At 37.8% G+C, this 22,758-nt stretch overlaps 1 protein-coding gene across 1 annotated transcript in view; it reads left to right on the top strand.

Moving 5' to 3' along the window:
• SLC25A21 (solute carrier family 25 member 21) overlaps positions 1-22,758 on the top strand; it is a 511,228-nt gene that overhangs the window by 359,840 nt on the left and 128,630 nt on the right. The window contains exon 4 of the mRNA XM_059915673.1: positions 3,195-3,278. Coding sequence (XP_059771656.1) covers positions 3,195-3,278 — 84 coding nt within the window. The remainder of the gene's footprint in view (positions 1-3,194; positions 3,279-22,758) is intronic.

Genomic DNA, 22,758 nt, shown 5'->3' with positions numbered 1-22,758 from the left:
AGTACCTAATACATAGTAAGTAGTCAAGAACTCATTAACTGAGAATAGTGGATTGGAAATATTATCTGTTGGATTCTGAAAAAAGAAAGAAATTGCAACTAATGAGTGAAGTGCCTAGACTTCCAATAGCCAAGTTAGATAACTAGTTAATTAAGAAGTAATTGTACTCTGTATTCATTTTTGTGTAAGCTGACAGAGGACCCACCTTGGTATTACTGAAACATGCAGACATCATAGACAAAGCTGATGTCTCTAACCCCATCAATAAAAGAGGAGCTAAGGTCAATTTTCTTGCCATTAGGATTCACTTGCTTTGGTCCCTCTCGTGACTCACAGTTCCTTCTAGGACCGGGTCACATGACTGTGAGATGGCCACAGAGTTAGCTGAAATGCTCCGCTGAGGAAAAGGCCAAACGCTCTATATTGGTCATTGACTTTATCTCATAAACACCCTCCTCTAACCCGCTCAGGTCTCCATCCACCCTGAGCAGCTGAATGCCACCAGCAGGGTACTGTAACATCCATCCTGAATGAAACACGGGAGGTTGTCATGGTGGGAGATCTTTTCTTTCACTTCTATTAAAAGGACATCTTTCCCTCTCTCAATTCGCCACCTGAAATGCTTTCTCCTGGCTTACTCTTTTTGCCTCTCTGAATCCTATAGGACCAGCTTAAATCCCTTCTCCTTCCTGAGATCCTTCCTGATCCTCTGCAGAAAACAGTAATTGCTCCCTCTGATGAACACCTGGGCAACTTGTGCTGCTGCTACTTGACATTTTGGATATTTTCCCTTTTATTGTAAAAATTTTTTTCTCATTTATTTACTGTGTTTCTTGAGAGTGGGGATAATGCCCTGGGTTTTTGTAAAACCTATAGCATCTTATTTCATATGGCAAATATTTTAAAAATACTTGGTAATTTGGGAGAAAAGTATCCAGAAAGGAATTTGACAGAGGGAAATGAACTTAATGAAAATTATTACAGTTATTATGAGAAAAATCTATAAGCATGTAATGTTTTTATAATATATAAAACTATTTTAAGTTATTCTCTTGAACGTTAGACATAAGAAATTTTTCATACTCAACAATGAATGTAGGTTACAAATATGCAAATGCGGAGATGGAGATTCTTTTTTGAATTAGAATCAAAGTCGTATTTTGGAAATCGCTCTCTATGTTCCAAAATTATTTGTTGTATAAACTTACATGTAGTTATTCCATTGTACTGTTTTGTGTTTGGCATTATTAATTCATTTGTATCCCAAGTCCCAGATCATCTCATCTACATACAGTAGTCCAGAAATACCAAAGGTGGTCCACCTACCTGACCATCAAATCATGTTGTCGATTCTAGACAGAACTGCTTACTGAGTCTTCTAGGCCAGTGGTTATATACACACCAAATGCACCTCTGGATCCAGAACAGTTTAAATGAGTTAGTTGTAAAGCTTCATGATCTTCTGATAAGCTCCATGCAATTTAAATTTTAGGGATATAGTTCTTGCCTAGAAACTAACCTCCTAAAAATGATCATGCCAATAGAGAGGTAAGTTTGACAAGCAAAAACATTATGAATATTTATGACATTTTAAACATTGGCAATAGTAAGTCTAGGGCAGTGGAATATTACTTGCTGGGTTGATGAGGATCAAGAGAGGATCATGTTGAATGTATCATTAAAAAAACCCATTGATTTAAAGAGAAAAGTGATCACCCAGCAAGCTCACCTCTTTTACTACATTTCTGTTTCCTCCATTCATATTCTGGCACCATTATCTTCACCCAGACTATCATAATTGCCTTCATCATTATTCTGCCCCCCATACTCCCATTCTAATCCACCCAATCAGACAATAAATATTTTATTAGGAATTTGTATATTTCAAGTACTCTACTGGAAGAATCAACTCCTTCATCTCAGGACGGCTACTCTCCTGCACAATCACGTTCAGCAACTCTCCACTTTACAAAGTCAAATGTAATCCAGCCTCACTTTCCAGTCTTATAGTCTACTTATTCTGTTCATATGCCTAATCACTTCAATCAAAGCAAAATATTCACACTTCTCTGTGATATATGTGTTAGTTTTCAGCATAATTCCCTGGGGCCTAGAACTATAAAATAAATCATTCTCAGAATTAGAAGTTATGTTCATGTCATAAATCTAACAATCTGAGAAAAGCATCTTAGAGTAGACAATATTAGAGGTGTTTCCGAGAATTTCTATTTTAAAAGGCTTGCTAAGACTGTGGAGGGAAGTACAGAAGGAAGAAGGAGCTTAACTTAGAATTGGGACAAGAAGGTTAAACCCAAGGAGTAGGCAGCCTAAAGAAAACCGAAAATGGAGAACTGGGGTGTAGGGAAATGACAGTACTTGCCATAGATCTCATTAGAAACAAACCCCAGGGTAAGATACAAAATACATAAGACCCTCATACTGGGAACTTCCACATTTTGAAGGTTAGAGTTCTGAGATGCATGATCATACCAAAAAAGAAGAGGAAAAAAAAAGAATTTGGCTTTCCAAAATGGGATACATTTTTATTGTTCGCAAACTACATGCAGAGCACTGTGCTTCTGTGAAGGTCCAGGTAACCTGAACTACCCCTAGTGACCAACTCTGCTCCATCATGAAGTACTGATAATAAATTGTATCACGGTACGACCCGAATTCTTGCTCTAAACGCAGGCTCCTGTCTGCCAGAATGAATTCCAAATTCATAATCAGGATCAAAGTTAGGCCATATTAGCTGCTCTGTATTTTTAAACTTTGTATTAAATTACCATCAAAGAGCACTAATTAAGATAAGAAATAGAGCTACTTATTTGTTTCATATGCATCTTCAGATTTCTGAATTATGCATTAAAACAATCTATGACATCTGTGTGTGCTTTTCGCAAAAGAAAAAAAGCATAAATGCCTCAGGGTGCATCTGCCTAGCTAAGAAACAGATGAAAAAAACTCTTTCTGCAGTTCTATTAAAGTACAGAGAAATATCATAATTTTAAAGGCTACAAAAATAAGGTAAAGATTATACAAGACAAATAAATCAGTAAAATCTGTAGCAAAATCCAGAATATTTTAGATTAATCTGAAAAGGCTGAGTCTCCTAAGACTTTGAAAAATGAGAAAAGCCATTTGGCAAAATCCTTAACTTGGATTTTTTTTTGTTTGTTTGATTTTGTTTCTAGGTTCCAGATTCAGAGATGTGCAACTGATCCAAACAGTTACAAAAGCTTAGGAGACAGCTTTCGAATGATTTTCCGCACAGAAGGGTATGTATGGTTCTTTATATATAGTCTCTATGTTGATGTGGGCATTTTAATATATTACTACATAACATGTTTTCTCATTTTGAATGATTTCTTTTCCTAGTCTTAGTAGGGAAAAATATTTAAAAGGGTGTCTTCCTATTTTTGTGTGTGTTTTCCCTGATAATACGGTTGAAAATTAAATATGTATATGATAGAAACTACCACAAAAAGGATGTTAATAATATCCTTTATTAATAATAGTTCGATGACTAGAGGAGAATTTTTATTTTGTGCTATTGAGGCTTTTTAAAGTTCTTATAACTGGGGATATCTAAATGTGATAGTTCTTTATTTTGATTCTTAAATATAGCGCCCAAATGTGTTCCTTGTTTGCATTCTGGTTTATGAATATTCAGTCAAAACATATCTTTATCAAAAATTGATGTGTCAAGTTCATCATCCTATCTATTAGATGATCAGATAAATAGAATATTTTTGTTACATAAACTAAAATTGTCTTCGATGTATAGATTCAGTTAAAGCCTCTATCGAGCATAATTTTCCAAAGGACATTAGATGTGCTTTTTGAAGTTGTTTTCATAAGAGAATTGGTTGAAAAGAATAATTATACCGAAAAGATAACAGTAATAATAACAACTAGTACATGTTTAGCCTCTACTATGTACTAGGAATTCTCCATATAACTCTTTGAGGTAGGTTCTGTTAGGATCCGTTCCAGTTGGACAGATGAAGAAACCAAGACTCAGAAAAGTTAGTAATTTTCACATATCTGGTAAACCTTGAAGCTGGGACTCAAATCCAGTGAGCTTGACCCCAAAGCCCATGCTCCTAACCTCTGTAGTTCACTACCTCTCTTAACAGATTATACTGGGGCTACTATTTTGCTAATTAAACATATGTCATTGATGTCGTTCCATGCCAATATTCTTTTTAACAACAGCATAGTAATTTATTTATCTACATACTGCAGTTTATTAAATTAATCCCTTTGGTGGCCCATTAGGTTGTTTCCATATTTTCACTATTATAAACAATAGTACAGTATGTATTCTCATACTATTTTTTCACATTTATGTGTGTATGTATATATATATATATATATATATATATATTTCTATTTTTTAAAGTTGCTAGCAATGGACTTATAAGATCAAATGATATGCACATTTTATGTCATAGATGTTGCCAAATTATCTTCCAAAAAGTATGTACTGACTTTTATATCCTTAGTATTTGAGAGTTCTCACTTCTGCACACCCTCTCAAACACTGGACATTATCAATCATTATTTGTTATATCTGTCACTCACATGCATCTCCTGTTTATAATCTAATAGGTGAAAAATAAAAATGTCTTAATAGTATTCCTTTGATTGTAACTGGGGTTGAGCATACTTTTATATCATTAGGTATTGTTTCTTTCATGAATTGCTTATTTGTGTCTCTCACCCATTTCTCTTAGGTTAGATTTTTTTATTAATTTGTAGGAGTTTTGTATATATTATAGGTACTAATCCTTTAACTATTACATAAATTACAAATATTTTCCCCAACTTGTCAGTTGTCTTACAACTATAGTGTCTTACACCTTTCAGAAGTTTGTGATTTTTGAAGATTGTGATTTTGTGATTATATCTATCTTTTCCTTTGTGATATCTGACCTTGATGGCACATTAAAAAAGAAGGACATCCTCTAACCCCAAGATTATAAACATTTACATTTGAATCTTTAATCCATCTGTGATTTCTTTTTTTAATGTGCAGTATGGCATATAGGAATTAAATTTTATTTTCAAATGGTTATTCAGTTGTCCAAACACCACTGGTCGAAAAATCCATTCCTTACTCACTAATTGGAAATGCTAGCTTTTTTGTATATTAAACTTCCACATATATATCAGCTAAGTTTTCTATTCTGTTTCTCTATTTCCTTTTCTGTTTCATTAATTTATCTATCTCTGTGCCAGTATCATACTGTTTTAATTATTTTATCTTTAGAGTGTTTCAGGAATATGTAAAAATATGGCCTGCAGTGTAAAGTCTAAATTCCTTATCAGGTGTACAGAGCCCTTCCTAGGACAGCCCTTGCTTCTTCTCCAGGCTCATTCCCCGTGCACAGATCTGTTATATAGCGTGCACCACCCTGATTTATTGAGCTTGTTTTCTGTCTGTCTCCCCTCTCCCGCCTCAAGAATACATTTCCCTGAGGGCCACGTCTCATTTCCCTCTGTTTTCCCTATCCCTGTGTTTGGCACTGAGTAGAGATACTTAGTAAATGCATGTTGAACAAATGAATGAAAGTCATCACACCAACATCATGATGATGCAAAATGAAAAAGAAAGATGATAATTCTTGCTATAGACCACTCCCTCTGAAGCTATGATAATGATCCTGAAGGCTGATTAAATATTTTGAGGTCATCTAGTGACACAGAATGAGCAAATTCTTGCTATTCCTCTGGTGATGTGGTACCTAAGTGTCATTGATAATGTGCCCGCATTTATGGCAATTGGGATCAAAATCATGTTCATTTTACCCAGTACATATATATAAAATTGAAGAAACCGTAGTGTATTATATAGTCAATAAATTATCTCTTTCCAGTAAAACAATAGTGTCAGCATTGCCAAGTTCTGTAAACTGTAACAGATATCTCTGAATTGGATGTGGGAGTTCCTTAGCCAGACTCTTCATTTCAAGTGTGTTTTAGGAAGAATTTGATGTTTCTGCTTTGATATCAAGTAATGTAACAAACATACAGTATGTGTGGTCCCTGCATAGTAAAATTGGCCTTTTCCTCGACTGTATGTTTAATTGCTTCTAAAGCAAATTGACATTCTTTCTGTAATGCCTTTAGATCTGGACATGTTGTTAGCAAAAGCCAGAAAGCTCCAGTCTTAAAGATGGAAATATTTGTAAAAATACAAAAGAAAAAGCTGCCTGTTATTTTTGATACAGAGCAAGAGCATTTCATAGCCTTAAGTTTAAAAAAAAAAAGGAAGAATAAAGGAAAAAAAAACCTTTTAACACATGCTGTGTTGAATTTTTTTCCTAGCAAAACAGTTCCTTTTGATTTTCTTAGTTAGCTTTTAGAGTATACTCTGCTTTCAAAGATGGTTTTTCACTCATGTGTGTAGAGGCCAGTTTGCTCTGTGGCCTGCAGGGAGGATAATGCTAGTCAGTTTGACTATTAACAATTAAGAGAGCTCATCTTTCCTGGTTCTTCTTATCTAACTCCCCCAGCTCCGCAAGTTAAAGGTTTTGAAAGCTAGTCCTTTTCTGTTGTTTAAAAACATTAAAGTCTGTTAATACACTTAGAATCTGCACAGAGCTCCCATTTCCCCACTGTAAGAAAGTGAAGTGGTATTTTCACCATTCTTAGAGATGCAATTCCCCACCTCTCAGCCCAGAATTCACATTTCTAAGAGACAAGAGCTCATTCATATGGGTCTGAATCCCTTTACTGCTTCTAAGATTTTTTTTCTTCTTAAAAGCATAGATACATTTTGCTGTTATTAAGGACATAGTTTTTCAACCCAGCTTTACAGAGGTGAAATTAACTTAAGTTTTTAAAACTAGGCCTTCCAAATTCTGAGTAAGGATTTCTGTTATGTGGAATTGTCATATTTACTTAGCTTTTACCAAAAAGGTCGTCATTGCAGAAAACTGACAGGGAAGGAATTTGTCACTGTTGAGAGCACCTCCATCGTCACCATGATTCTTCATCTTTCTCTGGTTTGACAAAATACACTAACAGGTCCATCTACTATAATCACGAGCCCAGAAGACATGAAGATTTAGCCTAGTTGATTAGGTGCCTTCAAAACCAGTAAGCTTCATTTTGTAAACTCCCCTGGCAAATAGCAGCTGGTATCTCTATTTACCATGCGTTCATGCATCACACCTAATTTCCTTTTGCTTCAGAGTATCTCATGAGAGTTCTTCTAGTCTCCTTTGTACTTATCATTCCTTTAAAGAGAGTGATTGAGATGTTCACAGATGGGTGAGGGGATTATAAATTATGCTAAAATAAAACCAGGACTGCCCACCTCCTCACTCTTCCTTCTCTGAAAACATCTAGTGGCCATTCTTTCTGAAATGAAGGGAAAAAAAAGAGTTAAACAGAACTTAAGATATTCTGGTGACATAGGTAAAGAAAGATATGAAACTAATATTTACTTTCTTCAGTGTACCAGGCACTGTGCTAGGGACTTTATCATTTCAGCACAGCACTAGTCTCAACACAGCTCAGCATCATTATGTATGTCTGTATTTTGTGTGAGGTAACGGATGATCAGAGAAGTTAAACAGCTTCCCCAAAGTCAAACAGGTATTAGTGACATACCATGGTTTTTCCATTACACTGTATCACCTTTCATTAAACACCATATTCTGTTGTTTATTAAATGAAAAGAAGACAATGTGGAAGTAGTGGCTGTAAACCTCTAATTTTTAAATAGCTGTTCTAAAACTTTTGGTATTCCTACCCTCAAATCACATACCAATTTAAAGCAGCTTTTATCTCTTCCTTCAAGTAAAGTATGCGAGACCAGTATATGGTCAGTCAACCAAATCCTGTCGATTCTGAGGCAGCACCACAAACCTCTGACAACTCCAGACTCTTAATCCAACCATTGTTCCATCTCTTGCAGAGAGCTCCATATCTCTGATGAATTCATGGTTTTCCATCAGTCTGCTCTCATCCTGCTTGTTCCTTAGTTTTCTTATGAAGAAAATTCTTGGGCATTGGTTTGCCCAAGGCAAATAACTAGGAAACAGGAGGTCAGATTAAACTTAGTTTCAAATGAGAAACATGTTGATTGCTGGTGCCTTCAGAAATATGGTATTCTTCAGAAAGTATTACTGTAGAAAATATGTGGTTGCATTTGGGGGGCATTCGAACTGTGTTTTGTTTCACGATTTGTTTTCTGTAACCACTGATGCTGCCCCAAGTATCATCTTACGATCAGACCACTTGGTGATTATAATATTTTCTAGTTAAATGACATTTAAGGCCTCGTTTTATGAGCTCCAGCATAATTGGCTAATTTGGTAAACTCCAGATGTGTGAGATAATGTGCCACTCGTTTAAGTGCCTTTCAGACGGCATAAATGGCACAGCCCCAGGAGGTATAATCACTCCCTCTTGTTTTCATTAAGAAGGGGAATGAGTGGCTTGTGACACAGACAAATGAAGCGGGCGTCTACGACTCAAAAATCAACAACTTGGTAAGATTTGAACATTTTTCTTTTTACAGGTGGACTCACTCCAAGATTTTTAGCTTAATTTGGTGTCTAGGTGGGTCTGCCTTTTAAAAAGTGGTTTACCTAGTCTAACAGGGCCAGGTGATTTTAAAGCAACCTCTGTAAATAGAAAGACCTGCTCTTATAGAAAACCCCCCTAAGTAAAGCAGTGTCTGGAAACTGTCTCTCACTCTCACATGGAAGTGAGGGCAAGCATTGGATTTGAAGAGACAGTGGAGGAGATAACTCTTCCCACTACCAGGAATTGTTATTTGAGCAATCAGCAGCCTCACCGCCTAAATCAAGTTCCAACTTCACAAGGCCCAGTAGTTGCTGCTACTTTTTCTCTCTCCTTTCGACCCGACTTCTCATCCAACAGAAACCCACTCATCTACCCAGTATTGCCAAGCTGGAGTGGAGCAGGTGATTCTTGGCATCACCGGTCCCTGGATCCTCAGGCTGGTCCCTCTTATCTGACAACAGATCCAGTGGAGGACTCACTGCCACTTAACGAATGCAGAAGTTTTACTCAGATGAATAATTACAGACCGTACCCCAGAGCCCTAAGCAGATAACCCACAGTATAAATCAATTATGTATAGATCACTGGGTATTGACTGGGTTTGCAAGCTTGGTTTACCCAAATGAATTTGATCTTTGGTGGGTGCCAGATGTGCAGTGTGCCTTTTCTGATGAGTTTCCTGGTGCCTTGAGTACCTTCTCTCCTCTCCTTTTTACTTTTCCAAAGAGGCCCTTCCTGGTACCTACTGGACCTCCCTGGAGTGCTCCCTTGCTTTGTTTTCTTTTGTTTCCATCTTTATTGAGGTATAATTGGCATATAACTTTATGTAAGTTTAAAGTGCACAACATGATGGTGTGATACATGCATCTATTGCAAAATAATCACCACAGTAGGGCTAGTTAACACACCTATCACCTCACGTAATTACCACTTTTGTGTGCGGTGAGAACGTTAAGGTCTACTCTCCTAGCAACTTTCAAGGGTACAGTACAGTCTTGTTAGCTGTAGTCGCCATGCTGTGCATTACATCCCTGCTCCCTTGTTTTTAAGTGGTGATGAGAAGGAAAGCAGACAGTCCCTGCTGCTCTTGCTCCCACACTGCGGAGTTCAGCCCTGGCCCGCCTGGTCTTCTTAAGGATGGCAGAACAAACGTCCTCTTTAGTTAGGAAAAAAGGAAAACAAGAAAAAAAACACAACATAGCAGGTGAGAGTTTGGAGAATGAAACCATAGCAAATCCATCTGGCAAATCTTATAAGTGATGGACCCAGGTCCAGAATACGGTGTTCAATAGACTGAAGCCATTGTCTTCTCCCAAGCTTTCTCCAGTTTTAGAAAGACAGAAAAGAGATGACCTCAATCCAGGCATGGGCCTACTATTACTATTCTCTGATGATCTGTGTTCCTTTTAAAAATCATTTATCAATACTTTAGTATATGATACTCTTAAAATTTTAGTCCTAAAGTATATGTAATAGCTTTTCACGGAAGGCTATGCTAAGAATTTTAAACTCTATTTAGCAATTCAAGGTTGAAAATTTTTTAAAAATGAAGGGTAAGGAGAAAAAAAATACTAAAGAAGAACATTTTTTTAAAATAAAGAAGATATGATATATATATATATATATATATATATAAATATATATATATATATTCAATGGGATACTACTCAGTCATTTAAAAAGATGAATTATTGCCATTTGCAACAACACAGATGGACCTTGAAGGTATTACGCTAAGTGAAGTAAGTCAGACAGAGAAAGACAAATACTGTATGATCTCACTCATATGTGGAATATAAAAAACAGCGCTTCTCTGGTGGCGCAGTGGTTGAGAGTCTGCCTGCTAATGCAGGGGACACGGGTTCGAGCCCTGGTCTGGGAAGATCCCACATGCCGAGGAGCAACTGGGCCCGTGAGCCACAACTACTGAGCCTGTGCGTCTGGAGCCTGTGCCCCGCAACGGGAGGGGCCGCGATAGTGAAAGGCGCACGCACCGCGATGAAGAGTGGCGCCCACTTGCCGTAACTAGAGAAAGCCCTCGCACGAAACGAAGACCCAACACAGCCAAAAATAAATAAATAAATAAATAAATAAATAAATAAATAAAGTAGCTATTAAAAACAAACAAAGAAAATAAATGAACAAACCAATCCAAACAAAAACAAACATGTAGACACAGACAACAGAATAGTGGTTACCAGAAGAGAAGGGATGGGGGGAAGATGAAATGGGTAGAGGGGATCAACTGTATGGTGACGGATGGGAACTAAATTTTTGGTGGTGGGCATGCTATCGTGTATACAGAAGTGAAATATAATGTTGTACCCAGGACACTTACATAATTATCATTAACGTCAATATTACCTCAATAAAAAATAAATTTAAAAAATAGGCAGTTGAACCCACTAGTACATTATTTAGCATTTCTATTTTACCAAATTATTTCACGCTGCTGCTAAAGCAAATAGTTGTTGGTTTAAGCTGTATTGGGTTGTAAAGTAGTCTTTACAATCAGGGAGTGGATAATGAATTTTCAGAGTGCTCAAATCGCAGTGTCCTGGTGCTTCCATGTCCCAGAGTTCTGTTTCCTTTTCTAAATTAGAGGTCTTCGGTTCTGCCCACAGAGTGACCTTTAAAATGGTTTCAGCTCCTAGATTTGCCTCCTGTCATCACCACAGATTGCTAGCTGACAGTCACACTCCCACTCCCCCAGCCTCGCACTAACAGTGCTTTCTGACTTCACTGACTGGCCTTTGGCAAGGATTTAAGTGTTGCCAGAGAGTAAGTGAAAACGTTTGCAGTGATGTCAGCCCGTCAGCAAGGTCTGATTAAGAGACCAAACACGGCCTCTCTCAGCGAGCAGTGCTGACAAGAAGGAAGGGAGGACCAGTTGTTTGGGTGGAAGTAGTTGTCTTTTGGGAAGGTTGGTGTCTCGATTCAGAGCCTGAGCAGATATTCTTCATGTTTTTATAGACTGCTAATGGGGGGCGAGGGGATTTCACATCTCAGTGGGAGATGTCCATTTGAAAATATTTCCAGGCCTTTATTTTAACTTATTCTGGATTTCTGATGGGCTGGATGCGTAGTCATCTTGGGAGGAAAAATGTGTTTACAAAAACCAGAATCCTTTTTCTAGGTTGTTGAACTGAACATTTTCAGATGAGAATGAGAAAGAAAATCTCCAGAAACTCTTCTACCTTTGTCTGATTCTCTTATTGTAGAAAATAACTTAGAGATGATTTGACATAGACAAGGTTAAAGGAGTTAATATTTTATCTTCATCATTGATTTCAGCTAGTGTCTCTGACTTTGTAGAATTACATCTTCCAATATACTATCTTTTTTGGTAGGAAGTCTTCTATTCCTGGCCATATGCATATTTGATCTCGTTTTATTTTCCTCAGAAAGAAAAAGGTCACATGGATTTTTATTATTCTAGAACACTGTTAAGAAGTTGAAAGCATTGGCAAGATACATACATACATATGCACACATACATGCATTTAAACTAAATTTAATTGCTTATGGTTTAGATTGCTACGTTTTCTCTGTAAATCCCATGAGTCAAGTGCCATTGGAGCATCCATGAGTGTGAATTATGATAAGCTTCTACTCAGTTCCTGCTTAGGAATCTGTTTAGTTACCCAGTTACAATGCTCTCATCAGCAGCCCGTGAATTTTTTGTCTAGTCTCATGACTCTAGCTTTACCTCTCCTCCAGCTCTTTCAAGTGGTTTGAAACTGGAAGAAAGGAGAAGGTTCAGATGCTGTTTTTATAATAGTGATTATATTCCAATCAATGTTTGCGATTTTGGCCCTTTTGTGAAATGTGTCCACATATCTTACTTCACTTGATACTCACAAGAACCCTGGCAGGTAGAAAGGTGGGGAGTATGATCTTTAGTTTTCTGGTCAGGAAACTGATAAGAGATGTTAAAGGCCTTGCCCAGCACCTCATAGCTGGTGTTTGTTGGGGCAGGCATTCATCCAGGGTCTTCTGCATCCTATATCATGCTCCCCATTCTGTCAATAACTTAATAGTAGTATTGGTAATAATAGAAGCGACATCTCAGATTTACACCGTTCCCATTGGGGGTTCAAAGCATTGCCACAGATCTCATCTCACTTGGCTGAATAGCATCTGGGAGAGGTAGAGAAGAGATGATATGGTTGGTTACATTCTACAAATCAGAAAATTTCAGCAGAAAGTAATCTATTGAGATTCCCAGAATAAGAGATTGGATCCGGGCTTCCCTGGTGGCACAGTGGTTGAGAGTCTGCCTGCCAATGCAGGGGACACGGGTTCGAGCCCTGGTCTGGGAAGATCCCACATGCCGAGGAGCAACTGGGCCCGTGAGCCACAACTACTGAGCCTGCACGTCTGGAGCCTGTGCTCTGCAACAAGAGAGGCCGCGATAGTGAGAGGCCCGCGCACCGCGATGAAGAGTGGCCCCCGCTTGCCACAACTAGAGAAAGCCGTCACACAGAAACGAAGACCCAACACAGCCATAAATAAATAAATAAATTTTAAAAAAAAATTAAAAAAAAAAAAGAGATTGGATCCTAAGATCAGCACGCAAATACAAAGGTTTAATTTTTTTAATGGCATCTTAGGCAAATGAAATTAGAAAAAAAAATATTCTAAAGTGTGACACCATCATCTCATGAAACCAAGGTAGAGGCTCTTGATCCTTAGGACAGAGCCCTCTCCAAAAGGAAGTTACAGGATGCAGTTTAAGGTTAAGGCTCACTGCATGAACTAACTCAGTTATTTGACCTGTTGATGCCTTTGCCTAACTCAACTTGAATACTGGATAATAACCAGGAAAACCTCATGAAACATGAGATAAGGCATGTAACCAAAGTTCCTTGGATGACTTGTCAGATGGGGTGGAAATTATCATATGATTGCAATATATGTTGAAATATGCGGTCACCAAAGCCTAGAGCAGATGACAGCCATATGCAGTGGCCTAGTTCTCCTGCTGATAAACACTATGTTCATAATTCTCCTTCTCTGGCCACAGAGAACTCATGGGAAAACAAAGCCGGAGGTACCAGGAATTCTAATGTAGACACAGTCTCAGTAGTAACAAAAAATGAGATAAAGTGTGGGATGAGTTTTGGAAACTGTTAAAGAGAGTTTGTAAGTTTGTGTTAAGTGAATGAGTTCTTTGATTTCCTTACATAAAGCTTTTCCTAAATTAGAAGAATCAAGAACCACAATAAGAGAAAAGGCCATGCTCTGCTGTCATTACCATTTTGTATCCTTTAAGTTTTCAGTGAACAGGTCAACATGAATTTCAAAATTCAAATAAAATTCCCAGAAGTTGGCACTATTTATAAAGGAACCTAAATTAAAAGTGTATTGCAATGTAATCCACTAAGCAATAAGACATATCAGTTACTAAAAATCTGGCTTCATGTGTAGAATAGAATATGTGTTAGATTACAGAATGTTTCTTAACCACTTGTTCACTCCTTAATCCTCATGATCTGGCTTCTGTCTACACCCATGTTTACAAACTGCTCTCTCAGAAGCCACCATGGGGCCCCTATCCTCTTCCATAGAATCTGAGACACTAATGATTGTTAGATGTGCTATTATTTTATGTACCATTAGAAAGAAAAAATGCTGACCATTAAACTCCTTGGAGTGATGTGACAAGGGATATGGGTGTTGAATGAGAAGGAGAAATTTTGAATGACTTCCTAGTTTTGAGCATGGATGACTGGTGATAGCCAAGTTATGTCATTTGCACATTCAGAAATCTTTGATGATTTCCCATTGATCCATGTGGTAGGCCATCACTAAGATGGCCCCAATGACCCTGCCTCCTTGTATTTATGTCCTTGTATAATACCCTCCTTTTGAGCATGGACTAGGCTTATTGACTCTCTTTCAATGAAGTGAATATGGCAGAAGTGATGAGATGTCACCTTTGAGACTAGCATATAAAAAAACTGGCTTTCATCGTGGTAGCCCTTTCTTATTCTTCCTGCTCTTTTGGTTTCTTGCTTTTCTATTGCCTTGAGGTCACTGCCCTATGGAGGAGCCCATGTGTCAAGGAATTAAAGGTATCTCTGGCCAATAGCCAGTGAGGAACTGAGGCCCTCAGTTCAACAACAACCTGGAAGGAACGGAATCCTACCAAGAACATGAGTGAGCTTGGAAATGAATCTTTCACCAGTGAAGTCTTCAGATAAGACCTCTAGCCCAGCTGACAGTGTGTCTGCAACCCCTTAAGAGACCTTGAGTCAGAGGCACATGCTAAACTATGCCCAGGAAGTGTGTGATAATAAATTTTACCACGAAGTTCTGGGGAAATTTGTTACACAGAAAAAGTTAACACAATACACAAAAGCAAATCCGAAACACTTGATATGATTTTTATTTGGGGCCCTCCTTTCACACTTTATCTTACCTGGTGTCATCACATGCATCTTATGTTCAAGCCCTGTGGACCAATTATAACTGCTGAAACAATTTTCTGTGTTTTTCTCATGCACATTTATCAGCCAGAATGGCATTTCACCTTTTGTCCAGCTATGGATATTCTGGTCATCCATAAATGCCCAGCTCATATGCTACTTTCTCTTTGATGCTTTTTCTCATCATCCAAAATGGAAACAGTTTTCTCCATCTGTTCTCTTATGGCACTTTTCTTCTACCGTAACATTTCCCTTCAGAGTCAGAGAAACCTGGATTCGAATCCTATATATAAGTTTTGGGACCTCAGGCAGATTACTTAATCTCATTATACTCCAGTTTCTTTATTTGTAACATGGAGATAGTAATATCTACTTTACTATGTTGCCAGCACTAAGTGTAGGTCTATAAATATGCACACAATCATTGTTAGCTAGTTCCATTATTAGTTCCTTATATTATACCTAATTATTTGTAACTGTTCACAATTATTTAAATGTGTGGAACTCTGATGAAATCATCTTTGGGGCTTCTAAAATATATCACACAGTTCTTTGTATATAATCATCATCCAGCTTATGTTTGCTGAATTTAATTGAATGATTGCTACTTCCTTCTACTCAGCTCTTCTGACCACATTAATATAGAAAATAAATATGGTCAAATCAAAGCAAATACCAAGGAAAATTTATGGCTCTGGTAATATCATTAAGACCAAGATTCTAAAGATTATAATTTGTCTCTATCTCCAGAGTAACCTCTTTTAACAGCCTTGGGAAGACAGTAGAATATTTTTAATGGCCATGTGGCAGCTGAAGGTAGGGAGTTGGATTTTGGCATGTGGGTTTTAGATTCAGGGGACTCACCATTCACAAGTGTTGCTGGGTGGTATTGGGGGATTTAGTTAGGGAAATTGGAAGGGCTGATGACCCAAGTCAAGGACAAACAATTTATTCCCATTGCTTAGAATGTGTTCCGTCTTCACCACTGAACTTATGACACTGCCTGACTGGGGTTTAATAAGCCCAGGAAGCTAAAACAGTACAAATAAAAACCAAATACTCAGGTCAATAAAAAGATGAATTAAAATGAAAGCAAAAGAGTGTTTAAAACAGAATGAGAGGCAAATCAAGAGTTAGAATTTTAAAAGACAATATTAACAGACTTTCGGTTACAACAACCATAGTAGCTTGTATCAGAGCAGCTCTCCTGCTAAGAACAATTATAAACATTGGACAAAATATACAAACTACTTTTTTAAGGCAATAGAGAGCCACCAAACCAGGCAGAACTTGTGAGGGGCTACAAGACCTGAGGGAAAGCAGCCCATCTCAGTGAGCTCTACATTCACTCTGGCTTTTTCTGTAAAGGCTTTGCTAAGTCTTACAGGAAAGGTTGGGAGAGGAAGATGAGATCAAGTCTTAGTTGAGGAGAGAGATGAGTTGGAGGCTGGCGTTCAGGGCTGGCAAATGGCTGGGACCTAAGAAGCAAAAATCGCAGAGAAGAGGGAAACTGCAGAGGAGTGAACCCAAAGATCTATAAGCAATTTCCCCTTGAGGCATTTGCCAACTCCTAAGCTGCCTGTGAGCAGGAAGAAACTCCAGGAAACCCAGCAATAACAAACAAACAAACAAACAACACACTAACCAAAAAAAACCCCGAAAACAACAACAACAACAAAACCCCAGAGGGGCTTCCCTGGTGGCGCAGTGGTTGAGAATCTGCCTGCCAATGCAAGGGACACGGGTTCGAGCCCTGGTCTGCAAGATCCCACATGCCGCGGAGCAACTGGGCCCGTGAGCCACAATTACTGAGCCTGCGCGTCTGGAGCCTGTGCTCCGCAACGAGAGAGGCCGCGATAGTGAGAGGCCCGTGCACCGTGATGAAGAGTGGCCCCCGCTTGCCACAACTAGAGAAAGCCCTCGCACAGAAACGAAGGCCCAACACAGCCATAAATAAATAAATAAATAAATAAATAAATAAAATTAAAAGTGCCATGATCTTCCTAGTTAAAAAAAAAACAAAAAAAACCCCAGAAGTTGAGAAGCATAGAGATGAGCAGAGATTTCAGCAGCCCCATGATGCTGGGGAGACAAGGTTTGGCGTTCAAGCCCAACCAGGTGGAAGAGTTCTGGTAAACACTCTGAGTTTTCAGCTGAGACCCAGAATGTCCACTCCTCAGATAAGGGCTAAGCCTTAGGAATAAAACACAAACTCATTGTCCCTATAAAGCCTAAATCCAGCCCTCAGCAAGATGAAGGTGATCTACTATACTCCATCTGTTTACTAAGAGAAAATTATTCCTCTTTGGGGGGAGATAGCACCATCCAGAGGCTCTTTGATTTTTTTTTATGCACAATGTCCTGTATTCAATAAAAAAATTACAGGATCTTAGGGGGAAAAAGACCAAATAACCAAATAGCAAGAGAAACAGAGACAGTAAGTGACTCAAATTTTGGAATTATCAGACAGGAATTTTTAAATTTAATTTTTACTGTGGTAAAATATACATAACATAAAATTTGCCATGTTAACCATATTTAAGTGTACAGTTCAGTGGCATTAAGTACATTCACATTGGTGTTGAAACCATTGCCACTATCCATCTCTAGAATTTTTTCATTTTCCCAAATTGAACTCTGTAACCATTAAAAAGTAACTCCTCCTTTTTCCCTCCCCCCAGGCCCTGGCAAGCACCATTCTACTCTGTGTCTATGAATGTGACTACTCTAGGTACTTCATATAAGTGGAATCATACATTTGATTCATATCACATTTGTCTTTTGTGTGATTGGCTTATTTCACTTAGCATGAAGTCTTTAAGATTCGACCACGGGAGCATGTGTCAGAATTTCCTTCCTTTCTAAGTCTGAATAATATCCCATTGTATGTACAGATCCCATTTTGTTTATCCATTCATATGTCGATGGACACTGGGTTGTTTTCACCTTTTGACTATTGTCAAGGATTTGAAGAAATATTTGTATACCCAAGTTCATAGCCACATCCTTGCTTTCAATTCTTTTGGGTATATATGCAGAAGTGAAATTGCTGGATCATATGGTAGTTCTATGTTTAATAGACAGAGACTTTTAAAGATGTAATAAATATGTTCAGAAAAGTAAAAGAAAAGATGGAGAATTTCACCAGAGATTTGAAATCTGTTTTTAAAAAAAGACAAATGGAAATCTTGAAAAATACTATAACAGAAAATAAGAATTCAGTAGGTGGGTTTTCAACCCACATGTTATATTGTCAGCATGTAACTTGTTAACTGTTTTATAAGTTCTTAAATATTAGGGACTGTGTTTTATCCTACCAGTGTGCAGTGGTAGGTACTCATTACTACAATTACTTGATTGAATAAGTACAGGAGTAATAATAATGATAATAATAATAATTATACATATATTTTTGATGAGGGAAGTCACAAAATTTTTTAAAAACTCATTTTAAGCAACCAAAAAAAAATTAAAATTTACCAGAGGCCAGCCACTTTGCTAAGTGACTAACTTAGCATGCACTAACTCGGTTAGTTCTCACAACCTATAGGGAGGAACTATCATTCTTCCCATTTTATCGATGAGTCAGCCAAGGCCCAAAAGCTTGTGTAACTTGTCTAATGTTTCATAGGTTGAAGAAATTTGAACCCACGTGATCTGGATCCAGATCTTTACCTCTACATTATTTAAAAATAATTTTTTTTAAAGAAACATAGATTGTTCTGCTTGGCTGACTAGCTAGGTACAAATTTTAGAAAATAAATGGAAAATTGAGACACCAAATTGCATAGTGACATCTGCTAGGGCACTAAACTCTTTCTGTAATATGACCTTTACATTTTTTCAGATGTTCCTTCTGGACAACAGGGCACTACTTAATGTATTTTGGCATGGGCTCTGTTATGCATGTTTGACATATAAGAAACACCACGATAATGAACAGAATGTCCCTTCTTTCTCCTGAAACTCCAAATTGCTCAGGGCCATAAGATACAAACTGTGGGTTTAAAGTTGACACTGAATTTCCTCCTTTCATGTTTGTGGATCTCATTTGCAGGATGCTGACATTTTACCTTTTCTACATCCCTGTCTTCACTCCTCTCTCTACCCCATCATCTGTCTTAAGTGTTTAATCTTTTTGCTGTACCACCTCAGAGCATGTTGGCTTTTGATGGCAGGTGTCTTCTCCAATGATGGGACATTCCTTGGGAAAATCCATTTTCTTTCAGCCTTGGCAGGGAAGATCATACACTTAGTACACAGAACAAAGGGAGTATTCATCAGGACCTTAAGACTCCCGATATATTTGCCTTCAGCTCTCTTTTCCTCAAACTCTTTGTTCATCCAGGTTACAGTTCTAAGTGTCCTGCATCCTATTTTGATCTCTTCTTTTGGACCCTCCAATATAAAAGATCTTTTCTTTATCTCTCTCCCTTTCTTTCTTCCTTTCTTCCTCCCTTTCTTTCTTCCTCTCTTCCTTCCTTCCTTCCTTCCTTTCTTTCTTCCTTCCTTCCTTTCTTTCTTCCTTCCTTTCTTTCTTTCTTTCCTCCCTCCCTCCCTCCCTCCTTTCTTTCTTTCTTTCTTTCTTTCTTTCTTTCTTTCTTTCTTTCTTTCTTTCCTCCCTCCCTCCTTTCTTTCTTTCTTTCTTTCTTTCTTTCTTTCTTTCTTCCTTCCTTTCTTTCTTTCTTTCTTTCTTTCTTTCTTTCCTTTCTTTCTTGGAAAAAGAGCTACTCATTTCAGACAGAATTAAAGTAAATAAAATTTTAAAAACAACTCTTTTTTGTGATATTAGACAATTGTATTATTAAGTATCCCTTATTCCTCTCTGGTGTGAGGGCCAATTCCCTAAAGTTTACAAAGTTTTTTTATATAGGCAATGAACATTATGCAAGCTAAGAACAGATATCTACATCTTTTCTATATTTATGCTGTTTCTTTGCCAGCTTAGAGGAACACTTGTAACCCACCAAGCAAATAGTATTTAGTGGCTGCCCATGTATACACAGCCCTCTGTTAGGCAGCACACAGAGTATGTAAAAGAGACACAGCTTTGGCCTTCTAAAAGCTTAATTCTGCAATGCAATGACTGTAATGAGCAAAAATTCTTATTTCAGTCACATGACTCTATTAACCTTTGTGATAAAAGTATTACAAAAGCAACAGGTAGAGATTTGACCAGTTGGAAAATAGATTTGCATTTTCAATACCTCCGTATCTCTTAACACTCTTACAAAACCATTCTCAATCACAGGGAAAAGACGCACGAAAACTGCATAGGGACTTTCCAGACAGAAGTAAACTGTCCCAATAGGAAATAAAAATCTTCAAAGTGTCCCTTTCATTGGACTTGTTTCTTTTCCTACAACAAATGGACACATCAGACATAAAATTTAATTGAGACACACTAAAGTAAGACCTGGCTTACCTGAATAGGAGAGGTCACAGCATTCCATTAAGGAGACAGCAAGGCGCTAACAACGCATTGACTACTTTATATCACAGTATATTGAACTTCTAGTCACCACCAACTATTTAGGATTTCAACAGCCTCCCGTTAAACTCTGCTGCATGATTCTATTTTACGTTTCTCTTCCTGTGTGTTTGTTTTAATTTAAGAGCTAGTATGCATATTGACAATTCTTTGACAGCAAAGGTAAAACCACCAGGAGTGTATCTGTTTATTGAGGACTGACAGCTTTATAGCTAACATAAAAATAATCTAATGTTTATTGGGGCAAATGTTTGGACGGAGGATTAAGTGAAACTACTGAATAGAGAAAACCTTTTCATCCTATTCAGACTTTGCAAATAAGGTTTGGGATCAAATACATAAAAACTGTTTTGTTGATTTCTTTAATGCTCTTCCCTTAATTTGTCCCACTACTCACTCCCCGCCACTTCGCTACCTCAAATGATGTTTTACGACAGGGGTTTTGAATTGAGTAAAACTTTGAAAGGGAAGAAGCTACCGTCATAGATTCTTTGCTGTAGAATTTACATGAGCCATGCAAACTTGCTAGATAACAGTAAAGCAAAATCTAAACCACATTGCTCATAATATAAACTGTCTTTTCCTACTGTTTCCTATAGCTTACATATAGTAAGAGCTCTTACATTTTTTTGTTTTTGTTTTTTGTTTTTGTTATTTTTAATACTTGTAGGTGGGGCAGGGGAACAGAAATAGCTTTTAAACTGTTTCAAAACTGGTTTTAAACTGTTAAGGAGTTTTCAGTTTTGCCTTTAGCCGAGTATCAGCAGCATTAGATTGTTATCTTTATTTTAAAGGAGCTTTTTGAAATGTTTTAAAAATAATTTATTCTTTCTGTTAGTGGAAATATTACCCATTTGGAAATAATTTATTTAATTTAAAGTAGTTCATCAAACTATTATTAGATTAACAATGCTTGACTTTAGTTTTTTTAATTTGACGTTAATTATAATTACCATTAATATCTCTTTTCCTAACATCTTTCCTTCGAAAATTAAGAAGAATTTTATACTCACCTAATTCCCCTAGCAGTGTTCAGGTCGGCTATTACTGCTCCTCTCTTCACTATGAGCCCCGACCCTCACCTGATCCCATTTTACATTGAGGAAAATAAAAGGGAGAGAAAAATTAGGCAGCTTGTTAAAGGTCGCTTGCTAAGGAGCGGCTGCAGAGCTAGAAATGGAAACCAGGTTTACTAGGCGAGTCCAGAGCCCCAGGGTAATTAAAGTGCTTCAGCTTTTTCCCTTTGAAAAATCTACTTATCTCCTGACAAGGCCGATATGTGAACATTCAAATAGCTCAGTTTTCAACTTTATCACCGGAACTAAATGTCCCCACAGATATGGGTAGGTTTTTGGGCAAGTGTGCTGTGTATCATACATGCGAATAGACCAAAGAGATTCTGGGAATGTCAGAATCTTCCAGCAGCTGAGACGTAGTTTTTTCAAGGAATCTTATACCAAGTATGCATCTAAAGCTAATTAGCACATCACCTCTAGGCAGTATGAGGTGTTCAAGGGTCAGGATCCTAACGAACTATCTTGATGTCCCTGGGACCCGAATCAGAGATGGAATTCAACCAATGTTTGTTTAGCTCAACTAAACCGTATTAAATTTTTAGCTCTGTTTAAAGGTAGATTTGGCCCTTTTTTTAAAAAAAAAAGAAAATAACCTACTATTTTTAAAAATTTACTAAGTGGTGGACTTCCCTGGTGGCGCAGTGGTTAAGAATCTGCCTGCCAATGCAGGGGACATGGGTTCGAGCCCTGGTCCGGGAAGATCCCAGATGCTGTGGAGCAGCTAAGCCCGTGCACCGCAACTACTGAGCCTGTGCTCTAGAGCCCACGTGCCACAACTACTGAAGCCCACGTGCCTAGAGCCCATGCTCCACAGCAAGAGAAGACACCACAGTGAGAAGCCCGCCCACCGCAACAAAGTGTAGCCCCCCTTTGCCGCAAGTAGAGAAAAGCCCACGTGCAGCAACGAACACCCAGTGCAGCCAGAAATAAAATAAATAAATTAAAAACAAAAGGGGAAAAAATCTTTTAAAAAAATAAAAAAAAATAAAATTTACTAAGTGGAACACATAATTTATTCCTCAATAGGTTTAATTTATTCTTAATTCCTTTCTGCCTCATCTCCATGGTGGTGATGATTGCCTACATTTTAAAGGGTTATAATGTCTTGTCATGCAGAAGTTGTAAGTTGCTAGTTACGGTGTCTATGGAATTTTCATTTCATTTCCAGAGCATCAACATGAGGCTTAGAGGCTTGTGGGCCCTTCTTTTGATTTAC

This window comes from Balaenoptera ricei, chromosome 2 (assembly GCF_028023285.1).
Source record: "Balaenoptera ricei isolate mBalRic1 chromosome 2, mBalRic1.hap2, whole genome shotgun sequence".
Lineage (NCBI taxonomy): Eukaryota > Metazoa > Chordata > Mammalia > Artiodactyla > Balaenopteridae > Balaenoptera > Balaenoptera ricei.
This window is presented reverse-complemented; position numbering and strand designations above follow the sequence as displayed.